Source organism: Berghia stephanieae, chromosome 12 (genome assembly GCF_034508935.2).
Source record: "Berghia stephanieae isolate SIO BIC M18660-M18661 chromosome 12, UCSD_Bste_1.3, whole genome shotgun sequence".
In the NCBI taxonomy this organism is placed as follows: domain Eukaryota; kingdom Metazoa; phylum Mollusca; class Gastropoda; order Nudibranchia; family Aeolidiidae; genus Berghia; species Berghia stephanieae.
The window spans coordinates 12,176,618-12,203,561 of record NC_088371.1 but is presented as its reverse complement, the minus strand read 5'-3'; the positions used below and the strand labels follow the sequence as shown (position 1 = coordinate 12,203,561).

Sequence of the window (26,944 nt, the reverse complement as noted above, 5' to 3'; positions counted from 1 at the left end):
GAAGGTCAGGAACCCCACCCAGAAACAACTGCTTTCAAATCAATGCATCTGTAATCAAAGTATAAGACAAAAATGGTGTTCATGGTATGCCTGCAATGCTTTGTTCACGATTAAGATTAGTTCATGCAGGTCTAGATGCCTGTTTTAATCTTTTTTTTTCTCCTTGTATTGCTACAACTGCATATAGCCATTAATTCACTGACTACTGGGCTTTGGAAAAATTATATGCATTGAATGCCAACTTTTTTTCTCTTTGTGTTTAAAACAAATAACAGAATCATTCAAGTGTGAAAATATTTGAACGTATTAACATACCATTTATAGGTAATCAATTGAAATTAACAGAAAATATTAAGAATGAGAACGATCTTTTGTTTGAAATGGACACACATTTTGATTTTTTTTTTTTTTTAATTCAGAAAAAAATAACTTTTGCTAATCCCGCAACATCAATGCGAAGGATTGGTAGTCACAGAGTTCATACCTGTTGAGGGGAGTTTATAAGAGAACAGAGCCTTGGCCACAGGATACAGCGTCAAAGCCGTGTCACACATTCAGTCACTAATCACACAAAACATTGCACTCATCTCTTACAAGACTAGACTCTGGGGTTCACAAGGAATGTGAACTGCAAACAAATGCTAAAGGCCTAAAATCCTCCTAAGTATTCAATCTTTATCTTTCTCATTTGACGATAAAGGTACAGAAAATCCTTGTCCTTTCAATTTTCCATATTCAAAGCTTGGATTGTTCATCAGGTCTTCGAGAGCCACAATAGCGGCTTCATCCTCTCCCTCTACTTCGTCGTCCTCTTCCCACCGATCCTTCAGATATTTTTCTTCCAAGCTTTTGTAATGCTGTCGTTCCAAAGCCACCACTTCTGGATTCTTAAAGTCAACAAGACCAGCTAGGTGGGATCTAAGGACGCCAGTGCCTTCTTGAGACATTATTTCAGAGACTCGAATCTGTAGTCAGAGAGAGATTTAAAAATTAGTACAAAATCATGAAATGAAATGAGTAGGAAAGTGCCAGAAGACAACAGAAAATAAAAATTTTTGCGGGGTGGCGTTGTGGATAGCTCATATCGTAGAGTCACGATCTCCCCGGCCAGACAGACTTGGTGTACCACTAAGGTCGCGGGTTCAAGCCCCCATAGCTGCTGCGAAGTTTTTATTCTCTGTTGTCTTCTGGCACTTTCCTACTCACTTCATTTCTTGTTATTATCAACATAAGTGCCTGCTCCACTCACATTTCTGAATACAAAATCATGGTAGTGTGTGTTCATATGTTTTGTGTATGCATGTCTGTATATCTGTGGAGAGAGAGAGACAGAGAGAGACAGAGAGAGAGAGAGAGAGAGAGAGAGAGAAGAGAGAGAGAGAGAAAGAAAGAGAGAGAGAGAGAGAGAGAGAAAGAAAGAGAAAGAGAAAGGGAGAGAGAGAGAGAGAGAGAGAGAGAGAGAGAGAGAAGAGAGGAGAGAGAGAGAGAAAGAGAGAAGAGAGAAGAGAGAGAAAAGAGAGAGAGAGAAAGAGAGAGAAGAGAAAAAGAGAGAGAGAGAAAGAGAGAGAGAGAGAGGGAGAGAAAGAGAGAGCGAGAGAAAGAGAGAGAGAGAGAGAGAGAGAGAGAGAGAGAGATTACTTCTTGCTCATAAAATATCAAATTCCAAAGCCCTAATTTTGTATATTGAGGTTATTGACAAAGCCTAACCCTACAAAATCGAGTTTGATCTTCGATCATAAAACATCATCTACTTTTCTTTTTCTTTTTTTTTTTCTTGCTTCAGACCTGACACAAAAAACAAACAAATAAGACACCTAAAATAAAATAATCCAAAAATCTGTATCAACCCAGAGCTCACAGTTTCATCCATTATTCTTAAATACCACCCCTTAATTGGAACCCTTAAAGGACACAGAGGGTTGGTCCTCCAAAACAAGCATGGAGGTGATCACTGACTAAAGAGTTGAAGGCGGCATGCTACCAAGAGCAGAGCCCAGGACAGAGACAGATACCAGACGGTCGTAGAGACTCTTCCACAAGAGGACTAAGGAAGGATTATCACGTTTGAATGCTTTAGTTTGAATGTAGTCTAGTTCCGTTTGATAATGTGTGTATTTCTGGAAGGATTATCACGTTTGAATGCTTTAGTTTGAATGTAGTCTAGTTCCGTTTGATAATGTGTGTGTAGAGACTCTTCCACAAGAGGACTAAGGAAGGATTATCACGTTTGAATGCTTTAGTTTGAATGTAGTCTAGTTCCGTTTGATAATGTGTGTATTTCTGGAAGGATTATCACGTTTGAATGCTTTAGTTTGAATGTAGTCTAGTTCCGTTTGATAATGTGTGTGTAGAGACTCTTCCACAAGAGGACTAAGGAAGGATTATCACGTTTGAATGCTTTAGTTTGAATGTAGTCTAGTTCCGTTTGATAAGGGTGTGTATTTCTGGAAGGATTATCACGTTTGAATGCTTTAGTTTGAATGTAGTCTAGTTCCGTTTGATAATGTGTGTGTAGAGACTCTCCACAAGAGGACTAAGGAAGGATTATCACGTTTGAATGCTTAGTTTGAATGTAGTCTAGTTCCGTTTGATAATGTGTGTATTTCTGGAAGGATTATCACGTTTGAATGCTTTAGTTTGAATGTAGTCTAGTTCCGTTTGATAATGTGTGTGTAGAGACTCTTCCACAAGAGGACTAAGGAAGGATTATCACGTTTGAATGCTTTAGTTTGAATGTAGTCTAGTTCCGTTTGATAATGTGTGTGTAGAGACTCTTCCACAAGAGGACTAAGGAAGGATTATCACGTTTGAATGCTTTAGTTTGAATGTAGTCTAGTTCCGTTTGATAATGTGTGTATTTCTGGAAGGATTATCACGTTTGAATGCTTTAGTTTGAATGTAGTCTAGTTCCGTTTGATAATGTGTGTGTAGAGACTCTTCCACAAGAGGACTAAGGAAGGATTATCACGTTTGAATGCTTTAGTTTGAATGTAGTCTAGTTCCGTTTGATAATGTGTGTATTTCTGAATAAATGAATACAACTTTTTCACTAAATTCCCTCTACATTTTTGATTGACAATCCAAACATGGAGGAATACGGCCTGCAAAAAAATCTGTATGTAACAATTAAATCAGTATTAATTTCTATGAAGGTAAGAAAATGAGAAGAGAATTGAGCGGATTCAGTCCAATGTGCGATTCAGCGTAGTGAACTACTACTAATAATAATAATAATACTACTAATAATACTAATAATAAAGGCGCTTATCGCAAAATTTGCCTAAATAGTTTTTAACGGAAATGACAAAACGAAAATCTGCAACATATTCAGATAATTAAAATTTTAACACACAATTGCATTGCAAATAGATTCAGTTTGTGACAGATGACGTATGACACCGTTTTCCTTTATGAGTCAAAATGATTTTTTTTTTCTCAGTGAGCTAAAAGAAATGGGCGATATGATACCAAAAAAAAAAAAAATTTGATTGAATAAAATAGCTACTTTCTTTACAAGGAAATAAGGAAATTATATGAATTATTATTATTACCACGACAGGTTGATAGCCAAGCTTTTTGAGATGTTCCATCCTTTGTTGCTGAGCTCCCATCAGTTGATTTGTATTGCAGGTCAAGTGCCTTCCACTACGTAACAAAATCACTATACTGTTAATGACACAAAAAAAAAGCGTTTAATTAAATTAATTCATCAAGTATAATTGGGTGAAAAAAAAAAGAATAGTATTTCTGCTCCACAACAACATTTGGCATTTTTAAAAAAATTAGATCAATATTTGTGATCCACAAAATAATCTGACTGAAATTTTTTTTTTTTTTTTTTTTAAAGAAAAAGAAAGTACAAATATTTCTGTTTTCACTTCTGAAATAAGTCACAAGACTGCAAATGGATAAAGAACAAGCAAGCAATCCATACTGCAACGAATTTATCAGACTGCAACTGGATCAATATTTCCACTATACAACAAAATATTTCAAATTGCAACTGGAAAATCGCAAGACTGTAATTGGAAAACATTTATGTTAAAAAATCACCAATCTGTCATTGGACACATTACAAAATCACCGGACCTGAGACACACACACAAAAAAAAAATAGTTTTTACATAAAATTTTTAATATAGGTAAATCAGCCCAATAATTCTCATATTGAAGCAAATCCATCAAGCCTCAAAAATATTTTCAAATTAATTTAATCCAAGTTCCATACGAAATCCTTGTTCTACGGCTGTCACCAGGTATTTTGGCAAAATTTATTGTACAGAGTGAATAAAAGCAATCACAACTTTATCATTTTATTATCACTATTATTATTATTAGTATTATTATTTTCACTATTATTATTATTAGTATTATTATTTTCACTATTATTATTATTAGTATTATTATTTTCACTATTATTATAAGTATTATTTTTTTCATTATTATTATTATTATTATTATAATTTTTATTATTATTATTATAATTTTATTATTATTATTATTATTTATTATTATTATTATTATTTTTATTATTATTATTATAATTTTATTATTATTATTATAATTTCTATTATTATTATTATAATTTTTATTATTATTATAATTTTTATTATTATTATAATTTTTATTATTATTATTATTGCTATCATTACTGTAGATGTGGTTCGGAGCTACAAATGGCTAGCTGCTAAATCCTTATCAGAAAAAAAAAATAGAAATAGTCATCACAGGAAAAAATATGTCTGTCACCTTTGATACACCATCAATTGCCAAGCCTTATTAAATATTATAGAAGGAATAGTTCTCAAAGACGAAGTTAGATTCATCCTGATTCATGATAAGTGGAAACTCGATAATTAAACAGTGCCTCTGAAGAAAAAAAAAATTTTTTAGCAACATCGATGTACCAAATTGATCAGTTTCAAACCCTGTTCTATTTATCAATACCTTTTGGCAGGAGCTTCTATTGGTTGGGGGACTTCATGTTCTTCATTTGATATCTTGATAGGCACTCCTTTCTCGTCCAAGTACATAGCAAAGCCTGGGGGTTGCAGAATAAAGAGAATGAGATAAATTGGAAATAAATTTTTTTTTTTTAATATTTAGACATAAATTTTCCCCGTGTCTAATGCATGGGTGCAAGCAACTGGACCTCAAAAAGCCTGCAAGTCTACTATGACCAGACATATAATCTGAAAAAGCCTGCAAGATTCACGGTTCAAATTCAATAATATAATTATCACTTCTGGGTCACCGTAGCATTGCGATTCAAAAGTTTCGCTTAATCATATGGACGTACCCGACCCGATTGTTGGGACCTAAACAAAAAAAAAAAATTAAAAAATAAAAAAAAAAAAAAAAATCAATCAAATCCAAATCGCAAAAACCGGCGACGTTTTTTTCGGTAATCCAATTGGCCGGCAGGCCGGCTGTAGCCGGCACTCTTGCACCCATGCTAATGACACATCGAGCAGATCTGTATTGAGTGAATGCATTATCTACCAAATTCAGTCCCTTGATTAGTGGAAAAAGGATAATTACAAAGACCTTTCCACACCAGAATGGAATCTCAGTACTGTGGCTTGTTGTTTCAATGAATTTTGTGATTTTGTGAGTTTTGCTCATGTAGACACCATGAACCCTAAAAAAAATAATAGTGTTTATATGTGTGCTGTCCACTTAATATTCTTCACTGTGCTGGACACAACTAGGGAATAGAATCTGTGATAAATGCATTCACCTTATGCAACATCTCTTTCGTCTCATGTCATATTTATTCTCCCAACAACCTTAATTTTTTTTTTTCTCCACTGTTTTGTCTTTTGTTTTTTTCTAAAGATATCTCACTGCATTTTATTTTCTCTCTTTTCTCCCCCCTACCTTTTTTTTCCTGCTATTGCCCATTCCAAAACATTTCTAGGAAATCTTTTCTCTTTGATCCTAATAATTTCATAGTGACTCTGATTCAAATGTTTAAAATCAAATTCATCCCTAAAGCAGTGTTGAGGGTGACAAAAAATGAATAACGAGGAACATTTTGAACAATTGCCTATAAGCCCCATTTTTACTGCATTACCCCATCTTTAGAGCAATTGAGATGATAAATTATCATTGATACTCTAGCTAACTTCTGGGGAGTGGTAAACTGCATCTGTATGTTTTATCATACATCCTCCTTTGACCCCAACAAAATCACTGATTTCCGCGGATCCCAGGAAAACCATCAACACAGCTAAATATTACCAGATTGAGACGGTTAGTCACAAATGTTCTCCTAACACTCTCGAGTTCACCGTAGTTGAAAATCGAACAATTTGTTCAATTCTCCATTCATGTGAACTCCAGAGAGTTCAGTAAAGAATGATAATAGTAATAATAATAATACATTTTTACTATAGCCACTTACTCCTTATCTTAACAACTCAAGGCGCTTAACAGAAGTGTAACATACAACATATGAGTAATTAATAATAATAATAATAATAATAATAATAATAATAATAATAATAATAATAATAATAATAAAAATTACACTTGTTGAGCACTTTCCATGTACCATACATCTCAAAGCGCTTTACAAATAATGAATTATATTGTTAAAAACATCAAAACAAAGAAAGTAATTGTTAAAATGAAAGCATACAAACATTACAGTCCGCATTTAAATCAAGATTTAAAGTTTGATATATTTCCGATCTCTGTAATGGGTTGAGATATCGTATTCAAGAATTTATGGCTATAATATTGATAAGAGCGATGGATAATAAAGAAGTATAAAATGATTACATATCAAAAAGAAACGTTTTTTAAGATGTTTCCTACAGAATTGTCACTGCTTCTGAGATGTTTTGGAAGAAATTTGAACGCCTTACTTCCCTCTTTCCAGATGTGACCTACCTAATAAATGGAATTATGATAACCGCAAGTTGTCAAAAAGGAGGAAAGTGCATCGGTCTTCTGTCAAACTCAAAATTATAACAAAGAATGTCATAGTTGTGTAATATTTTGTCACAGTAGTCAATGGAGTCAATGATTTTGACAATACTCACAGCTGTAGAAGGAGAGGATGTGATGGTGTTCCAAGCCAAACAAGTTGCCAAGGGCTGATTTCAAACTTAACACAGCAGCTTTCTCATTGTCTGCAAATCATATTTCAAAAATTCAAGACAACAAGATGAGACATTGTAACCGTAAGCTACAGATACGTCAGATAAATTGTGACAAATTAAAACTACCGCTGGCGAGGAAAGAAGTACAGAGGATCAAAGACTTGAAATATTTAAAAGTGACAAGAGGATCGAAGGCTTGAAATAATTATAAGTACAAGAGGTTCAAAGACTTGAAATATTTATAAGTAACAAGAGGATCAAAGACTTGAAATAATTATAAGGAACAAATAAAAAAAAAAGTCTAGAGGCCCAACAATTGGTGCCATATCATGTGGTGAAAAAATTTGCATCACAGAGTCACTAAGGGTAATTACAAATGTACAGAGCAATCCTCTCTGAATAAAGAACAGTTTTTAGGAACAAACTTAGAGATATCCTCAAATCGCCCGTTTCGACAATTTTATTTTTACTCATATTTCGAAGACAGTCGACATCAGACATTCTTTCTCAGACAATCGCGCAAAAAGTGTATGAGTTCATATCTCTCGTGTGACTGCCTTTTACAGTTGAAATGCTTTCTAATGCTTTAACCCTCTCCTTCCCGACCACTTTCTGGATTTCCCCAAAAACGTCACGTCTATCTAACATGTCAATTGATTGTTCTAAACTCTAATTCAAAACAAATAAATACATACTATACATAATTTTGTTCTGCAAAACAAGCCGTACAACACTGCATTAAGTTTTCATAACTATAATGAAAAAATTCCTTCAAATTTTACGTTGCACTAAAGGAACCTGAATGAGAAAAATGTTGGTGCATTGTAACAAATGTGACAATTTTTCCTGTAGATGGTAAAGAGGGGGATAACTCTATACCTTATGACAACTCAATAAAACTGTAAATGACAAGGTTAAAAAAGCAAAGATTAAAGGCCTGAAAGTTTTATGAGTAGCAAAGTAAAAATAAGTAGAAGTTGATGAGTTCAGGTTGTTGTAGCTGATGAAGATTATTAATAATTACAATTAACAACAATATCTTTGTTAATGCAATAAAAATGTTAATCTATAAAACACTGAGCTTCATCAAGCCTTTATGTTTGAAGAGCCTTCTGCCAAAAGTACTGATGTCACAGGAAGTTAATTTTGATCAAACATAAAAGCTAAAGTTTGGATTCTGCTATTAAGAGTATACAATGTTTTTTTTGTTTTTTTTAAATAGTAGTATTGCGGTAGGGGTTGTATATTATGTCTATCATGAAAATAATTGGTGAGTGAACTAAGGTGATTATACTTTCAGTTCACCACTAATCAGTGCTGATGGTGACAAAAAGTGAAAAAGTAGGAAAATGTTGAACGATTGCCTTTAAGCCCCATTTTTACTGCACTAAACCCCACTTTTAGAGCAATTGAGATGATAGACTATCATTGATACTCTAGCTAACTTCTGGAGAGTGGGAAACTGTGTGTTCCACCGCACATCAACTCTCTCATTGCTAGCACATTGTTTCGAGAAAATGTAATTTTTAAAAGGAGGAAATTCCTCATTTGGACTCCAAAATTGCGGATTTCCGCAGGTCCGAGGAAAACCATCAGCACTGACTAATAAACTGAGAAATCATCAAAATGTGACTTAAGTACTTTTAGTATTCGGGCCTGCATTTTCTTGTCTCCCTTCAGTCTGACTGACCATTCTAACTACACTCATCAACTAAACACTATCGTCACACCCACACACACTCAACCCTAGACACACATTAACTAATAGAAAGAGGGTGACTATGAATAGTGAATAGTTTTCAAAAAACATGACTGCCTCTGTCATATCTGCATGTTTTTTAAAAAAATGATTTTAATCATACCCAGGTAAAGAAAGATAAGCCATTTTGTTCCACCCTTAAGAATCCATTTCTTGTGGACATCTGTACACGTGTCATAAGACTCCATCACCATGGCGTGTTTCATTACCTTCATCCACATCAACGCACTCGTCTTCGTGGTATTCTTCAGGGCTGTATGATAAAGATGATGATAATGATGGTGTTAAATAATATATATAATAATTAAATATAATAAATAATAATAATAATAATAATAATAATATAATAATAATAAATAATAATAATAATAATAATAATAATAAAATAATAATAATAATAAAAAATAATAATAAAATAATAATAATAAAAAAAAAGAATAAGAAGAAAAGAAGAAGAGAAGAAGAAGAAGAAGAAGAAGAGAGAAAAAAGAAGAAGAAGAGAAATAAGAAGAAGGAAGAAGAAGAGAAGAAGAGAAAAGAAGAAGAAGAAGAAGGAAGAAGAAGAAGAAGAGAGGAAGAAGAGAAAGAAGAAGAAAAAGAAGAAGAAGAAAGAAGAAGAAGAAGAAGAAGAGAAGAAGAAGAGAAGAAAGAAGAAAGAAGAAGAAGAAGAAGAAAGAAGAAGAAAGAAGAGAAGAAGAAGAAGAGAAGAAGAAGAAGAAGAAGAGAGAAGAAGAAAGAAAGAGGGGAAGGGGGAAAGGAAGGAAGAAAAGAAAAGAAAGAAGAAGAAGAAGAAGAAGAAAGAAGAGAAGAAGAGAAGAAGAAGAAGAAGAAGAAGAAGAAGAAGATGTTTTTGTTTTTAAGGGTTTTAAGGCGCTTGCAACACATTAAAGTCATATCAACGCCAGTAAAAAGGGAAAAAATGGGATAGTAAAAAGTTCAAGAATTACAATTAAAGCATCCAAGAATAAGGCAGACAAAGGGGAATTGGTTCGAAAGGGAACAGGTGTAGATTCCAAGAGCACACTATCAGTGTACTTAAATAGAGATCACCTAAAAGTCTCATCCAGACACAAGCACAGGTCCCCACTAAGAGGAATACACTCAAATGTTAACAAATCATATATAATACATAAATAAAACATAATAGAGTACATAACAGACAGATTTACAAGGAAAAAAAATATCATCTCCCAAAACTAACTATACATTTGACTGTTTCCCTCCCAGCCAAGGTATCCGGCCAGGGCCAGGACAAAACCAAGTAATCTCATTCCAAGACAAAGACAGAAAGCATGCTGGATTGGAAAACAGACATAGTATGTACCTCCCTGCCCGCTATGGGAGGTCAGGATCCCCACCCAGAAGAAGAAGAAGAAGAAGAAGAAGAAGAAGAAGAAGAAGAAGAAGAAGAAGAAGAAGAAGAAGAAGGAGAAGAAGAAGAAGAAGAAGAAGAAGAAGAAGAAGAAGAAGAAGAAGAAGAAGAAGAAGAAGAAGAAGAAGAAGAAGAACAGCAACAACAACAACAATTTAATAAACATAAGAATAATGTCAAGGGTGATGGTATCCTAATGCTTAAGATAACACCAATTTCATTTTGGCCTTATTAATAACTTGGGTTAAAGTGTTAATGGCTCACTGGTCTTAAAATTTTCATGGCAAATGGACTATTTTTTTTTTTTAAACATAAGAACTTCAGCTTTTATATAGAGCAATATCTACTAAACATGCGCAAAGCACACTACAAGGAAGCCCTAGCCAACAGCAACACTTAATATGGAGGCCGAGACAAGCTGTCTGTTTGGCAATATCACAATTTTTTCCGACAGAGACAAAGCTGCTAACAGCCAGGTACTCATTGACACCTGAGTAAGGTGAGGGAATGTGAGTCAAGAGCTTTTTCCAAGGACTCAACTATGCACCGCTAGGAGCAGGACTCGAACCCAGGCCCTTCCAATCCGAAGGTGAGTGTCATACCACAGGTCCACGTAGCTGCATAATTTTTAAAAATCTATTTAATTATTTTTCGTACCTCCAACTTTTTTGAAAAAGTATTCACTCGTGATTCTTTTATAAAAGTTCCTCGGCAAGGATGTTACAAAAGTGAATGACGCCAACACTTCTAAAAGATGAGACTCGTCCATAACATCGAAACGCTTGTCCAGACATATTTCAGCCTGCAGAAAAAAAAAACAAACAAGAAAAGCAAATCAATCAAATCAATGTTCATGTGCAAGGTAGAAATCTATTAGAAGTTGCTGAAATCGTGATTAAAAAATAAAATTTGATCAATAAAATGGATTTTAGTAAAGCAGTGATGCCAAAATGAAAAGAACGATAAAGGTAGTGAATGTGACTCATAAATATGGGAACAACACAAAACAAACGACGTTTTGGCCTTTGACCTTTTTCAAGTAAAATAATATAATATATATATATATATATATATATATATATATATATATATATATATATTATATATATATATTATATATATATATATATATACACACACAGGGGTATATATATATATACACACACACACACACATATATCGTGATTACTTGAAAAAGGCCAAAGTGCTGCCAACCCTTGGCCATGTAAATGTGTACAATGGAGAGTCAAAATGGGTAAGATTTTTTTTTAAATGCGTAAAATCCTGCACAAACGATAATTAACACAATATGTGATAATGGGCAATTAGACCATACTAGCAATAATATAATAAATATTCAAATTAATGAGCAAGCTTCCACTTTATGATAGATGACAAATAGTATCAACTTCCAGATCCATGTATAAATCAGATGGGTCGAGAACATAAAGTGTTTAAGGACACCAAAAAAGTGTATGAATACTAAAAATGCTTAAATAATAGAAATTTAATTATGCATGCAATACTCAGAAAATTGTGCACAATGAATGAAAATGCGTAAAAAATATGCATTTTTTTATGTGAAGTTGGCATCAACGGTAAAGTACACCTTTACTGATTCACTGTGCTCAATGCGCTTAATCCACCAATCCTTTGCTGTTGCTAACCAAGCAGGTCAAATAAAACTGAATTGAAATTCACACAGCAAGAGATGCCAGATAGTTTGTACTGGCACTCTTCTTATAATCAGGGATGCCAATTCAGAAGGCAAAAATTTACTGAACTTTTATGCAAATACAGAGACTCGAGTGCTGAACTCCAGTAAACTGACATTATGTATTTACTTTGTTCCTATTAGTCGGTGATTGGAAAATTTCTGAGGGTTTATAACATACTGAATTCCGTAAATATACGGAAAATTGGCAACCTTGTATAATATCCGTACTAATTCACAAAAAGGCTTACCCAAGGACACAACACCAAAGCTTGAGATATATTATATTTTTTTAATACCCTTCTGGGCATTGACCACACCAAACATTGCTAACTTATGATACATGATCATACGTCATACTAATGAGCCCCAGAGTAAAATCAATATATTTTCTCAAAACTGAAATTCAAAATCTCTTCTTTGTTCCTTCTCCATGACGAGTTCTTTCCATATCCTATTATTATAATATTCCATTGCCAGTTCCAGCATTTTGATAAGGACCAATACACAAGCACAATTGTAAAATAAATGCAATAACTTAGGATGTTTAGAAATGCATAACTGCCAACCAGGTACATCACTTGAGTGGGGGTTTTGGGATAAAAATTAAGGAGATTGGCTAAAAAGTAGGCGGTTGCATATATATTTTCTTTCAAGCAACATAATGGTCTTTATAAGTAGTATGTAATAGTAACTGTAGTAAATTGAACCTCTAAATATTGGAGAATTCCTACCTCTTTACTTTGACAATATAAACACACCTAAAAATGGAGTATACTTATTTCTCTGGAACCTAAACCATTATAAAAGCTTACTTCGAAAAAAAAAAAAAAAAGAATCAGATCAACATTTTTTTTAAAAGGATTGAATTTATATTTCATAAACGAAGTGATTATTCGGCCGTAACCAGAATAACAAAGTGAAAGTCATCTGGCGGAAAGGTGACGAGAGACACAAAATGGCGATGGAGAAGGGACGTACTGGGTACACTGATAGTGTGCTCTTGGAATCTATACCTGTTCCCTATTTGAACTAATTCCCATTTTGTCTTACTTATTCTCGGGTGCTTTTACTGTAATTCTAGAACTTTTTATTATTCCATATTCTTTTTTTTTTTTACTGGCACCGATATGACCTAAATGACCTAAATGGGTTGCAAGCACCATAAATCCCTTGAATACAAAAACAAACATTCTAAGGTTATGTTGGCCTTAGCTGATGTCCGAAAGATTTCCATTTTTGTGGGCAACTATTATTATCATTATCATTATTATTATTATTATTTATTATTATTATTATTATTATTATTATTATTATTATTATTATCATTATCATTATATATTATTATATTATTATCATTTATATTATATTATTATTATTATATATTATTATTATTATTATTATTATTATTATTATTATTATTATATTATTATTATTATTATATTATTATTATTATTATTATTATATTATTATTATTATTATTATTATTATTATCATTATTATTATTATCATTATTATTCATTCATCATCATCATCATCATCATCATCATATTCATTATTATTATTATTATTATTATTATTATTATTATTATTATTATTATTATTATTATTATCATTATCATCATATTATTATGTATTATTAGTTAGTAGTAGTAGTAGGAGTAGTAGTAGTAGTAGTAGTAGTAGTAGTAGTAGTAGTAGTAGTAGTAGTAGTAGTAGTAGTAGTAGTAGTAGTATTCTAAAAAGAGATCATAGAGGGAATTAAAATGATTATCTCTATTAATCAACATCTAGTTGCAGATTAAAACCAAAACAAAAGAACATGATCTTTTATATAGAGCAATATCCACTACGCGTGCTCAAAGCGCTTTACAAAGGGTCCCTCACGAACAGCATCACGTGCGTAACACGCGGGACGTGACATGACGCGATATTACAGTCTTTCTAACAGAGACAACGTTGTTTACGGCCAGTTATTCATTTTACACCTGAGTACGGTGAGAGAATATGAGTGAAGCACCTTTTCCAAGGACTCAACAATGCCCCGAGCGGGACTCAAACCCAGGACCTCCGAGTGCCATACCACATAATATGAGATAAGTTACATTTACAGCAATCTTGAAAATACCTAATCTCTAAAACAATTGATTGGTCGAATTATATAATGGAGTGGCACACGGGCGATTAATTTTTATATATCATCGCAACATACGCCTGAATATATTAATAATAAGATAAATCATTGCACTGTACGGTCGGTCGAATAAAGAGAAAATTAATTGTCTCAGCGTACGGTCAAATAATGAGAAAAATTATCGCACCGTAGGGTCAAATAATGTGAAAAATTATCCGACCGTACAGCCTAATAATAGCAGCCATTCATAAATTAATAAAGGGAAATAATCACTGTAATGTTTAATCTATATAAGTTTTTGGTTTTCTGATTAAATACCTTCCAATCAACGATGTTAAGTTAATTTTATTTTTAATTAACACAATATTTGTAACAAATAGTGAAAGTATCAATTCTATCTGAAAATACTAAAAGTATATTATAGGCTAACATGCATATTCTATGCAAATCTCCAATACATTATGAAAGGTTTTAGTGAAAAACAGGCATCATATAATCAACTAGAATTTTTTTTTTAATTGTTGAAAATCATTTATGATAGAGATGTTTAATTCAAATTAAAGAACTACATGGGAATGAAGAATATGCTGTGTTGATTTAAACCCTGCCCATCATCTCTCGCTGGACACCAATAATAATAATAACAATAATAGTACTCTAATAATTCATTTGGCTAAGATGCTGTGTTTAGTATAAATCTGCCAAAAATTAAAAAATACGGATTTTGAACTAAAAATACGGACTTACGGACTCAGGAAGCCAAATACGGAACAAATCCGATTTTTTTTACGGAACGGTTGGCACCTATGCACTTGTATAGCGTTACCCCCTTTTCAGCAGGCTCTAGGAGAGAGTTAATGAGCAGAATATTTGAATAATGAAAATGACTATATATAGTCTTTTTCCATGGATTGTATCATGTGCTGGACAGTGCTTCATTTGTTTCGTTAATATGCCGTTTAGTGTCTTAGCCTCCAGCCAGGTAAACATTCACACTATAGTCAAGTGGGATATGTGTATGAACTATTTAACCCAAGGATTCAACGCAATATCCACAGATAGGCAATCACAATCATCCATAAATGTAAATTATATTTTCATTATTCAACACTCATTACAAAAAAGGAAATGATTTAAGTTGTTGAAAAATGAAAAAAAAAAAAAGGCTTAAAAACAATGTATAATGCAATCACCATTAATCAGCAGCTGTTATAATATTACCCCACTAGTCTAGTTAGACATATTTAGGTGATCTTTACCTTGGAAAGTAAAAATTGTGGCTTAGAAGGGAGGTAATTCAATTGGCCAAAACTTCTGAGCACAGCAAAAATCTCCAGGGGACTGTAAGACTCCCAGTGCTGGGCAAAATGGTCTGCAGCCACGTCCATGATGACGGGAGACACATATCTACAGGAATGAAGATACTGGACACACAGGGCTAGCAGATCATTTGGGGTCTGAATGGCAGAGGAATACAAAAATAAAATGTAACGATGGGAAATTTTATTAATCCCATAATTTGAAGGGGAATAAATATATAATAAAATGAAAGAAAAAAAATAAATAAAAGGATTTATTATTTTTAAAATGAGGAAATTCATGTAATGCTTTAATACTCAAACATTTATAAATATTGCGATATTGAAATAAACCTCTTTAAAATAAAATTTCAAATATCAGTAGTCACTTTATTTGGAATTGACAAGAATTCAAAGCTCTCTAGCTTTAGAGATCAATCACTAATTGTTAATAAACAAAACAACCCTTGGATCAGTTTTATACAATTCCTTTTTCTGACACAAGAACATCCCTTCTATTCTATCTTCAGGACAAAGAATCACAGCTGAAATTCTTTTAATAGATCTACATTAACTTAAAATAAATAACATTTTTTCGAAAAATAAAAAGGAGAAGAAAAGCTCACATCAACTCCAGTTTTTGTTATACATTTCTCTATGACAGTGATCAAGTTGTTGTCCATCACTGAGAAATGGAGAAAAGCGTGTAGGTAGGAGAGGAGGACAGACGGGGTCATTAAGTGAATGTTGAGGAATGCATAACGGCCTAATTTTGTCATCATGGAAGAATTATGAGTTCGCAGTCGTATCTGAAATGCAAACAATAAAATAATCAATTTGATGTGTGGCGATTGTTAACGAGTGCGAGAGGAGAACATAATGTTTGTTTTACTAGAGAATATAGATAGTTCGAAGTTAACGTCACTCAGGTCTTTGTTATTATTTGTGTTATCAAAAGGGTAGCAAGCAATTGCTATTGTGAGTTTCACACTATAGAAACAGGGATTAACTTCTCTGAAGTCTGAAGGTCTACTTTTGTGCCATTAAAAGCTATTGACAACATGTAATATGTAGTGAGTAAAATAAGTGAATTTGACCCAAAAACTATTCATTCATTACTATCTAATCAATCAATAAGGCAGGGAAATTTAAGGTCTAGAAGTTCTAGTCAAGTAGGCACAGCTTCGAGCAGCTGTAATTGTTTCTTTTTCTCGTTGGACACCTTTCCTATGTCACACAATCCTCAACATAATACTTCAATCTTACCAAATTATCCATGGACACCTTTCCTATGTCACACAATCCTCTACAAAATACTTCAATCTTACCAAATTATCCATGGACACCTTTCCTATGTCACACAATCCTCTAAATAATACTTCAATCTTACCAAATTATCCATGGACACCTTTCCTATGCCACACAATCCTCTACATAACACTTCAATCTTACCAAATTATCCAAACACATGCCAGCTGTCTCTGCTGATAACATCGGCCAGATATGGGTAAGTCTTTTGTCAAGGAGGGGGATAAACATCTTTTTACGGGAGGGCAAAAGCTGCATAATCCAAGGAATGGTGTTCTCATCCATGTCATTACACCTGCCATTAAAAAGGAAAACAATAATAATGTGCTGACATCTATTATTATTATTATTATTATTATTATTATTATTATTATTATTTTATCTAAATTTCTTAAAGAAAATTTTAAGTGATTTTAAACAATCTGGGGGTCCCAATTGCTCAGTTGTTAGAACACTCGCTTCACGTGCAAAGGGACCGAGATCGAACCCGTGTAACGTCGAGATTTTTTTCTGAGCCCTCTCTCCACCCAGCAGTGATTGGGTAGCTGGGTCTATTAGATCTAGTGGAAAGTACTTGGCGATAGACTAGAATCCTATTCAAAGGGTAGCAAGCTATTGCTATTGTCAATTTCACGCTATAGAATCGTGATATACTCTGGCTCCATGGGCCTAATGGCTCTGAAGGACTACTTTTAAATCTGAATGATCTTTAATGGTTGACCAGAACAATGTTTCAATAAATACCGTAAAATCTTCATCTGTCTAAAAACTAGGTTACCAGGAAAACAAGATAAAATTGCAAAAAAACAATTTTTAAAAAATATGAAAGTCTTGTCTAGAGATAGAATGTGTATGACATGCAAACTTCTGAAAAATCTCTATCAATCTCAATGTTCATTATCTCAGTTTATGGACTCTGAACGTTGCCATCTTCAAACATTCATAAAAAAAGTAACTATTTAAGATAATTGAAATCGGTAAAATGTGCCTTAAAAAGCAGAAACAGCAGATTCAGAAATGATCAACATCCTGGTAAGTTAATTTTCCTTCAACTCTGTGCGATTCCCTGGCAGGTCCACACACATATTTCCATATTGTGCCTTACTGAGTGATAGTGATATCTATCCCCAGTAATCCAAGGCGACGGTAAAATGAAAATCCCCATTTCTACATAAAAGAAAAATATTTCAAGTAAGGAAAGTCTTAAATCCAGACGGTACCATGTACAGCTAAGCATCACCCATCTCAAAAACCTTGTTAATCAATACAACTTGTAAATGAAACATTGTTAACCAACCAAGAAAAACATTTGAACAATCAAGATCTTTTTACCTTCAATTTCATCTCAAACTAATGACAGAAAACAGGTGAGAAGATCTATGTAGAGCTGACTACCATTTCTATACATTGACAGAACTATTAAGACAAAAAAAGCAGAATTTATTAAGATCAAAAAGCAAAATCATTTACTGAAATTGGCAAAGTGATACACTCGTCAACATTGTTCATCATGCTGTCATTCCAGAAAATAGAAAAAGAAAATACCGTTCAGTTTTCTCCTTAGCATTGCATTCTTTCATTGTTTGTGAAATGAAGAAAGCATAATAATGTATTGGAAAAATACACCTGAAAATTCTGATCAGGGGTTCCCAGTTTCAAGCCCCTGCACCACCCATAAGAAATATTTGAAAGATACCTGGAAGGCCTAGATAGCCTAGGTGTTATCCAGCTCTCTTAAATTTGAGCAAGTGAAGGACCAATACTCTTATTCGTGGATGGTTTATTCCTGCTACAATAATATATATTATTGGTATAAACCAATTTGACACAACTACAACACAGCAAAACTATTCCCATATTTATCAACACAAAGTTTAAGCATACTTTCCTCAGTTAAAATGTCACACTTTTTAAAATTGTTTTGAAAAATACAAAACAAAACAACAAAAACAAGTGAATGTCAGAACTATCCTTAACTAGAGATTTCTTAAAGGATAAGGGTGGTGCTCAAGAGAAAACATTCTCTCTGTGAATCCTGCGTATCATCAAACAATCATGCATATCTTTGGAGTCTGGAATTTCTTGAATAAATAACAAATCAATTCATACAGCTGTGGTATGACACACACATTAACACATGCATATGCATGAGCAAACACAAAGAAGAAATGAAAGACAATGATATCTTACCTACCCCATGTGGTGTCCGGGGTCCCTCAACTGAGAGGGTCAAGAATAGCCCAACGCCAAGCCAGCGTGTCGTAAAAGGCGACTAATGGTGTGTGATTCCCCCATCTTTGAGTCACCTGGTCCTCCAGGTTGGGGGTTGGCAAAGGGTTAACACCCCTTTCCGTTAAACTCAAACCGTTACAGAAACACAGACAGACAAACTAAATCCTTTTTTTAGCTTGGGCGACCGAAGAGTTTCTGGAATTACAGAATTTATGAAGGACAACAGACAAAGCCGAAAGGACTCTGCTGACCCGATGACGTCTTCGCCAAACAAGCAGCTTCGAATTGCGTCGTGGAACGTTCGCACCATGTATGAAGCAGGAAAAAGCTCTCAAGTTGTGACTGAGATGAGAAGATACAGGCTGCATATACTTGGAGTAAGCGAAACCCACTGGATACAATCCGGACAGAAACACCTCAAGTCTGGGGAGAAGATTTTATATTCAGGGAGAGGGGACGGGATTCATACACAGGGAGTAGGAATAATTCTAAGCAAGTTTGCCCAGAAGTCACTGAGAGGATGGGAACAATGCGGAGAAAGGATCATCATGGCGTCCTTTACAACACGGAGTAAGAAGATCAGCATGAACATTGTACAGATCTATGCCCCAACAAATGATGCAACAGATGAGGACAAAGATACATTTTATGGTCTGCTACAACAAGTCATTGACAAGTTGCCAAGGAAAGACATCAACATATTGATGGGAGATGCTAATGCAAAAGTGGGACAGGATAACGTAGGCTATGAAGGTATCATGGGACGTCATGGCATGGGAGAAATGAATGATAATGGGAGATTTGCAAATTTCTGTGCATTCAACAGTTTGGTGATTGGGGGATCAGTGTTCCCCCATAAGAGGATCCACAAAGCAACTTGGGTCTCACCAGATGGTGTGACAGAGAATCAGATTGATCATTTTTGTATCTCTCGTAGATTCAGACGTTCATTGGAAGATGTGACAGTACGGAGAGGGGCAGATGTTGGATTAGACCACCACCTGCTATTGGCAAAGCTTAAGCTCCGACTCAGAAAACACGGGGCCAGATCACATACAAGAAGAAAATTCGAGGTGAATGCACTTGATGGGGAAAAGAATGAGGAATTCAAACTACAATTGAGTAATAGATTCCAACCTCTTACTGAGCTCGAGGAGGACATAGATGTAGAGTCACATTGGGCAAAGATCAAGGAAGTCTACATAACAACTTGCCACGAGGTATTGGGGGTAAAGAAATCGGAACATAAAGAATGGATATGGCGGAAAAGCATTTTCTGCATGGGCAACATAATATATCAAAATCTAATTGAGATTTGGTGACTATAGTTGCTGTTTTTGATAGATCAAGTCTTCCTGGAGCTGTGGTAGCAAAATGGTGGCGAAATTTTGCACCTATATATTTTTTTTAGGATTTTTTACCGAGCAAAAGTGGCGTTTTGAAGACACGAAGGTTTTACTTTCGTTTTTAGAATGGATCAAATGAGGTAAGTGAATCAACAGTTTCCATTTAAAGTTAACTTTATGTTTTGTTTTTAACAAAAGTTAGATGTATTAACTACAATTTGTATGATTTAAAAATTTTAAAAAATTATCTCCATCTTTGTTTATAAGTTATTTCCTGAATAATGATGAATCGCGTTATTTTCGTGTCTCCGATGTGACAAAGGAAACTTAATTCTATATATCAGGCAATCTTTGAAATTTTTAACTACAAATTTGTTCAAGTGACTAAAATTAGGTCTAGGAAACTTGTAAAATTAACAAAAAATAAAAAATTTACATTTTTTGTTGTTTTTAGAGTGAATAATGGGGTATGGGAGATTTCGTGTCTTCAATTTTCTGCCCGTGCACCAAATTTCAATATCCTATTTTATTATTAATTATGAAAGAAAGTGTTTGAAAATTGATTGGAGACATTAATCTTGCTCTGGTTTTGTGTTTTAAACTTTGATTTTTGACTTGAAATTTTAAAAAAAGTTTTTTTGAGCAAAATAAAGTTTGGTGTCACCTGCGTGGGCACCATCTGCATGGGCACCAGAAATTCTGAAATGTGTGAACTTGGACATTGGTGATGAATATACAGTTCATAAATGTAAACTTTGGTAACCTATGCTGAATATTTCAATGTAAGTACAAATCTGAACATTTCTAGCTGTAAGAACACAAATTGCTAATCAATTGAATTTGTAAACAATTTATATTAAATATATTGATTCGCTCTCTTATCTCATATTTTTTGTGTCACCACAACATTCACTCTGCTTTCCGGGAGGATGCAGCGATGGGACATCTGATCTAAAAGAATTTTATCCAGTATGAAAATTTTGATTAGCTGCAATACAAGATACACAGGCTTGAGAGATTTTACTCCAGAACTGTGAGTTTGCTAACCGATAGGGATAAAATCCGTAATAGCACCTATGTACTGAATTACATGTTGAAAGGAAAAAATTTCGTACAACTTGCCAAAATGTTCTAGGAAAAAAATTTGTAATGCGATTATAGACTTATTTATATATATATATCGCTTTATTAGATTCATATGCTAAATTATTTCACATCCTTACACTTGAACCTCTGTGATGTAGCAAACAAAAGCTGTAAGTGTGAGTAGTTGTTCTTAAGAACGCCTTTCTTATGCGCAATTATAAGCCTTATTTTCTCAACAGAGTAATCAAATATATTTAAAGCAGTGGAAATCAAATATGCTTAAAGTAGTGCTCTTGTCATCAACTATGTCTTTATATATTGCTTTTATCCCAGGTACTGGAGGAGAGGGAGTTTCACCGTGCAGTTCTCCCAAGTAATAGCGGTACAATTTATTATGCGTATGTGCAGAGCAGAGTGTGTGATTAGTAAAAAAGGACCCTCCAGACATCTATTCCTGGGTTGTTGTCACCCGTCTTGTCAATACAATTGAAAACAAGGACCCATTTTTTTTTTCAAAGTTGAAATGAAAGTTTAAAATATTACAAAAAAATGTTTTTCGTTATTTGTCTCATGTAATTATCCCCCTTGTTGTATAATAAAGTTAGTTTCAATACAAAATACAAAAGATATTCTGTTTGTTATTTATTTGAAACAATTGGACCTGTGTACATGTATTTTGAGTCATTTGTCACTTCAGATTGTTAAAATTTCTTTTCATTTTGCCTTTCCGTGTAAACCGGGGTCACCGTTGATTGACCTACTTTTTAGTTACATAATCGTCTCCTGCTCATAACTTTTACAAATTCTGAATCCTCATATTTCAAGCTTTAAAATGATATATGACACTTATTTGTAGATAAAAGATGGAAATTGACAAAAATGGGCCTGTCAAAGTAGATAATTTCAGATCTTGTCTGTTTTCCGCCATAAGTCCAACCACCTTGGACCTTATTGAAAAGAGGAGAACAAGGAAGGAACAAGTGAATGCAAGCCGAACAAGGGCTTCAAGACTGGATGCACAAGAGCAGTATCGAGCCATAGCTAAGGAAGTCAAAAGATCTGTGAAGAAAGGCAAGGAAGCATTTATGAACAGACTTGCAGAGAAAGCAGAAGCAGCAGCGACTGGAGGACACATGAGGATCCTTTATCAAACTACCAAGACACTTGCTGGAAAATATGGGAAACCAGAGGTACCAGTCAAAGACAAAGATGGGAAAACTATTTTTGGAAAAGAGGCTCAATCTGATCGATGGGGGGAACATTTCAACTGCCTTCTGAACAGACCACCACCAGACAACCAGCCAGAAATTTTGCCTGCAAGGAATGAGCTACCAATTAGCTGTGATCCACCATCGATAGCAGAGATTGTGGGTGCCATTAACAAGATGAAAAGGGGGAAAGCTGCTGGACCAGACCAGATTCCACCGGAGGCTCTAAAAGTTGATGCGAAAAGAAATGCTGAGGCCCTGCACCCACTATTTGAGAGAATCTGGAATGACGGGATATTCCCAAAGGATTGGAAGGAAGGACATCTTATCAAGCTTCCAAAGAAAGGGGACCTCAGTAATTGTAATAATTATCGAGGCATCACTCTTCTTGCTATCCCAGGAAAGGTTTTCAACCGTATTATTTTAGAGAGAATTAAGAATGCAACAGATGCTAAACTGCAGGACGAACAGGCAGGTTTTCGGAAAAACCGTTCAACCACCGACCAGATTGCCTCTCTGCGAGTCATAGTAGAACAGTCTATAGAATGGAACTCTCCTCTTATTGTCAACTTTCTGGATTACGAGAAGGCTTTCGACAGTATTGACAGAGCAACATTGTGGAAAATTCTGGCACATTATGGACTCCCTGAAATGATAGTAAACCTCATTAGGGAAATGTATGAAGGATCAAGTTGCAGGGTTGTACATGAAGATCAGCTTACTGACAGCTTTGAAATTAAGACTGGTGTCAAGCAGGGATGCTTGCTCTCACCATTCCTGTTCATTCTTGCCATTGATTGGCTAATGAAGGAAACCTCCAAAGGGAGAAGAAATGGGATACAGTGGACCCCCTGGACACAGTTGGATGATCTGGATTTTGCAGATGATCTGGCTCTTCTGTCCCACACCCAGGACCAGATGCAAGCAAAAACCACAATTATAAACAGCCTCTCGGAATCAATTGGTCTAAGAATTCACCCTGCAAAGTCAAAGGTCTTGAGGATAGGTACGCGTCAAAGGGAGCAGATCAAAGTAAAAGATCAGGAACTCGAAGATATAGACACTTTCTGCTATCTCGGAAGTATAATTGACAAGGATGGAGGCACGGAAGCAGAGGTGAAAGCACGAATAGGAAAGGCACAGGCTGCATTCACATCTTTGAACAGAGTTTGGAGAACTAAAGATATCTCCCTTCAACTAAAGCTAAGACTTTTCAACTCAAACGTGAAGTCTGTCCTACTGTATGGATGTGAAACTTGGAACGCATCACAGGCATGTATAAGGAGGGTACAGATTTTCGTAAACAGGTGCATGCGTAAGCTACTCAGAATAAAATGGATGGATAGAATAAAAAATGAAGAAGTATGGAAAAGAACACAGCAGAAACCAGTGGGAGAGGATATAGGAAGAAGACGATGGAGGTGGATTGGACACACGCTTAGAAAGAATGACTCAACTATAACAAAGAAAGTATTGGACTGGAACCCTCAGGGCAGAAGATCAAGGGGAAGGCCACGAGGAACATGGAGAAGAATTAAAGAAGCTGATATACAGAGAAGTGGTAAGACCTGGAATGAGATAAAAAAGTTGGCTCAGGATAGAGAAGGATGGAAACTGTTTGTCTGTGGCCTATACCCTGACCCAGGGTGAAAAAGGCAATGATGATGATGATGATATCTTACCTGGAAGCAAGATGGACCCAAACATTTTGTAAAAGTTCCCTGTATTTTTGGTATTCCTCTTCAGCATCTGCTAATCCAGAGGACTTTAATGACTCATCAACACTCTCGGAGGCTCTTGTGGATAAATAAACTGAGGCATTTTCAGACAACACATCTTCAAAAGAAGGTTTCTCTCCACCAAAGTTTGTGTCACTAACAGTTCCTGATAATTTGTTTTTTGTGTTCCGAATTCCGGCCCTGAGACTTTGCACAAGAGAAAGAAGTTCTTCCACTGTAAATAATCCCTCAACAAGGCGATGAGAGATTTCTTCATTGACACCTTCTGAACAGGAAGCACTAAATCCTTCAGCAGCAAAATAGCAATCTACAAGAGTGACAAGAGAAAAGTTTGACAAATGACGAATGTCACGCTCCACAATGTGATACAGTTCACCAATAACAGCTCTTCGTATGAAGGAATGAATTTGTTTCCAATCTGTATTCAATGACATCAATACATGAAGCCTTTGTAGTGCATAGACTGCACAATGTCCTTGAACCTTGTCAGAGGGAACTTCTAATAAATTAAACACATCGCTCACACTGTTGCAGTTCTCAAGCATGTCTTTAAAAGTTGAATCAAACTCTGTCTCTGCTCGCATATTCTCTCCGCAATAAGAATGGGATGTGAATGGATAGGTGTCTTTGGTTGCTCGACGTATCAGAATGGGCAACTCTCCAATTGAAATACCATCTTGAAAGATTGTTGTAGACTCAGTCAACATTTTCATGACCTTTGAAGAGGATGAGATCTGCCTATCATTGATGATGTATTGTAGGTTATTTGGAAATGACGAAGTATAAAAAAGACGAAGGGACCTCCCAAATTTGAGACTTCCCTTTGCAACACTTCCAACAATGGACGCCATTCTGGAAAAATAGAAAAGTCACAATAATAATAATAATAATAATAATAATAATAATAATAATAATAATAATAATAATAATAATAATAAGAATAATAAAGAATTCATTTAACCTTCTAGTGTTCATATTACTTTTGGAGGAGTAGTTAATGAGTTCCCTATATGGCCATGTCAATCATGTCTGTATAGACACCCGTTGATGTCTGCAGTCACATTTTCGTTTTCTACTGTCACTCATGGCTAAACTCCGCCCAGAAACGATTTCATATGTCCGTCCATCACCATCTTTCAAACTTTTGTTCTCGTGAGTTCTTAAGATTTTTGATCGAAGAAAGATTGGCTATTATTGAGAAGCTATTGAGAATCTTGACCCTTCAACGATTGGTCATTCTGACGGCTCACATGTCAACAGCTATCATCTATGCCTTAAGTCATCTCTGAAGCTTGAGAAAACGTTCAACGGGTAGTTGCGTAACAGTGAACCCCTTGGCCTTGATGAATATATATTAGTATTAGCCAGGCACGCTGAATGTACAAAGCCAAGTTATGTTCTAGTTACATTTGAAACAAAGTATATCACTGATTTCATCTCAGTGAGATATAAACAATGATATAAAAATCACGAATAAATAATGGGGGAACTAACAAATAAACAAAGAAATCTGACAGAGAATGGCTTACCCTCGCCTTCGCCTTCTTCACGTCTTCGTCGGCCGTCGACTTCGAATCGTGTCGACTATTGCTTCTTGAACTTGATGTTCTAATGATTCAAAAAATTATCTCGTCCCTGTACTTTGTGAAGACACATACGTTGGAAATACGTGGGGGAGATATCAATCAAATCAACTTATTGCCTCCGAATATTTACTGTCAACCATGGCGTGTATTGTGAAACACACGTTCGTTGTTTGTAGTTTTGTAACCTACTTTCGTTTTATAACAAAAACTTACACAAGGGCAAACTGTGCCAAGATGAGTGATCGTCCTTATTTAGGTCCATTTGGAACTGTGTTTTCCGTCCACCAGTGGACTGAATACACATGGAGATAAAGATAAATGCATTTACACAAAACAAACGACGTATCGGCCTATGGCCTTTTTCAAGTAAACACAAAATACATAATATTTATATTAGATTGCCATAATAATATAGGTGAAAATTTGTAAATGTGTGTGTGTGTGTGTGTGTGTGTGTGTGTTTGTGCGTGCAATGGAAGAGAGAGAGAGAGAGAGAGAGAGAGATAGATAGGTAGAAAGAGAGAGAGAGAGAGAGAGAGAGAGAGAGAGAGAGAGAATGAGATGACGTAATTAATAGTGTAGGGGGTGGGGGAGGTGGGGGGGGGGGTTATTGAAGAATACTAGACGGCAATAGTGGTCCCCTATCCCCTACCTCCGCTGTTAAGATATTGAAGAAGAAGAAAAAAAGGGAGAGAGAGAGAGAGAGAGAGAGAGAGAGAGAGAGAGAGAGAGAGAGAGAGAGAGGGTGCGTTTCAAAGTTATATTTAAAATAAAGGAGAGAGATAAATTAAAGATTTTTTTTTTAAATATAATAATTATAATTGTCTCTGTTTTAACACAAAAAATGCATGTTCTTTGAATCAGTTTAAAATCTTGGTTGATAGGGAGTTAAAGTCTCTGAGATTGAAGTACGACTAATATGTTTTGTTCTATTTTACCATTTTTAAATTATTATTTTTTAAATACTAATAGTACTGATAATAATGGTAATGGTAATGGTGATTCTTCTTCATCGAGTACCAAGTCTGTGCCAGACATCGGTGATCATGGTAC

General features: G+C 34.8%; 1 protein-coding gene across 1 annotated transcript; it reads right to left on the bottom strand.

The window, feature by feature from the left end:
- Positions 1 to 369: 369 nt before the first annotated feature.
- LOC144958294 (uncharacterized) lies at positions 370 to 26,106 on the bottom strand. The gene is made up of 11 exons (XM_078890169.1): positions 25,835 to 26,106; positions 24,249 to 25,157; positions 16,839 to 16,989; positions 16,013 to 16,195; positions 15,348 to 15,545; positions 10,898 to 11,042; positions 8,972 to 9,121; positions 7,050 to 7,139; positions 4,948 to 5,041; positions 3,552 to 3,666; positions 370 to 965 (listed from the first exon to the last, which is right to left on the bottom strand). The coding sequence occupies exons 2-11, from the start codon at positions 25,154 to 25,156 to the stop codon at positions 669 to 671; spliced, it is 2,331 nt and encodes a 776-aa protein (XP_078746295.1). The 5' UTR covers position 25,157; positions 25,835 to 26,106; the 3' UTR covers positions 370 to 668.
- Between the last annotated feature and the right edge of the window lie 838 nt (positions 26,107 to 26,944).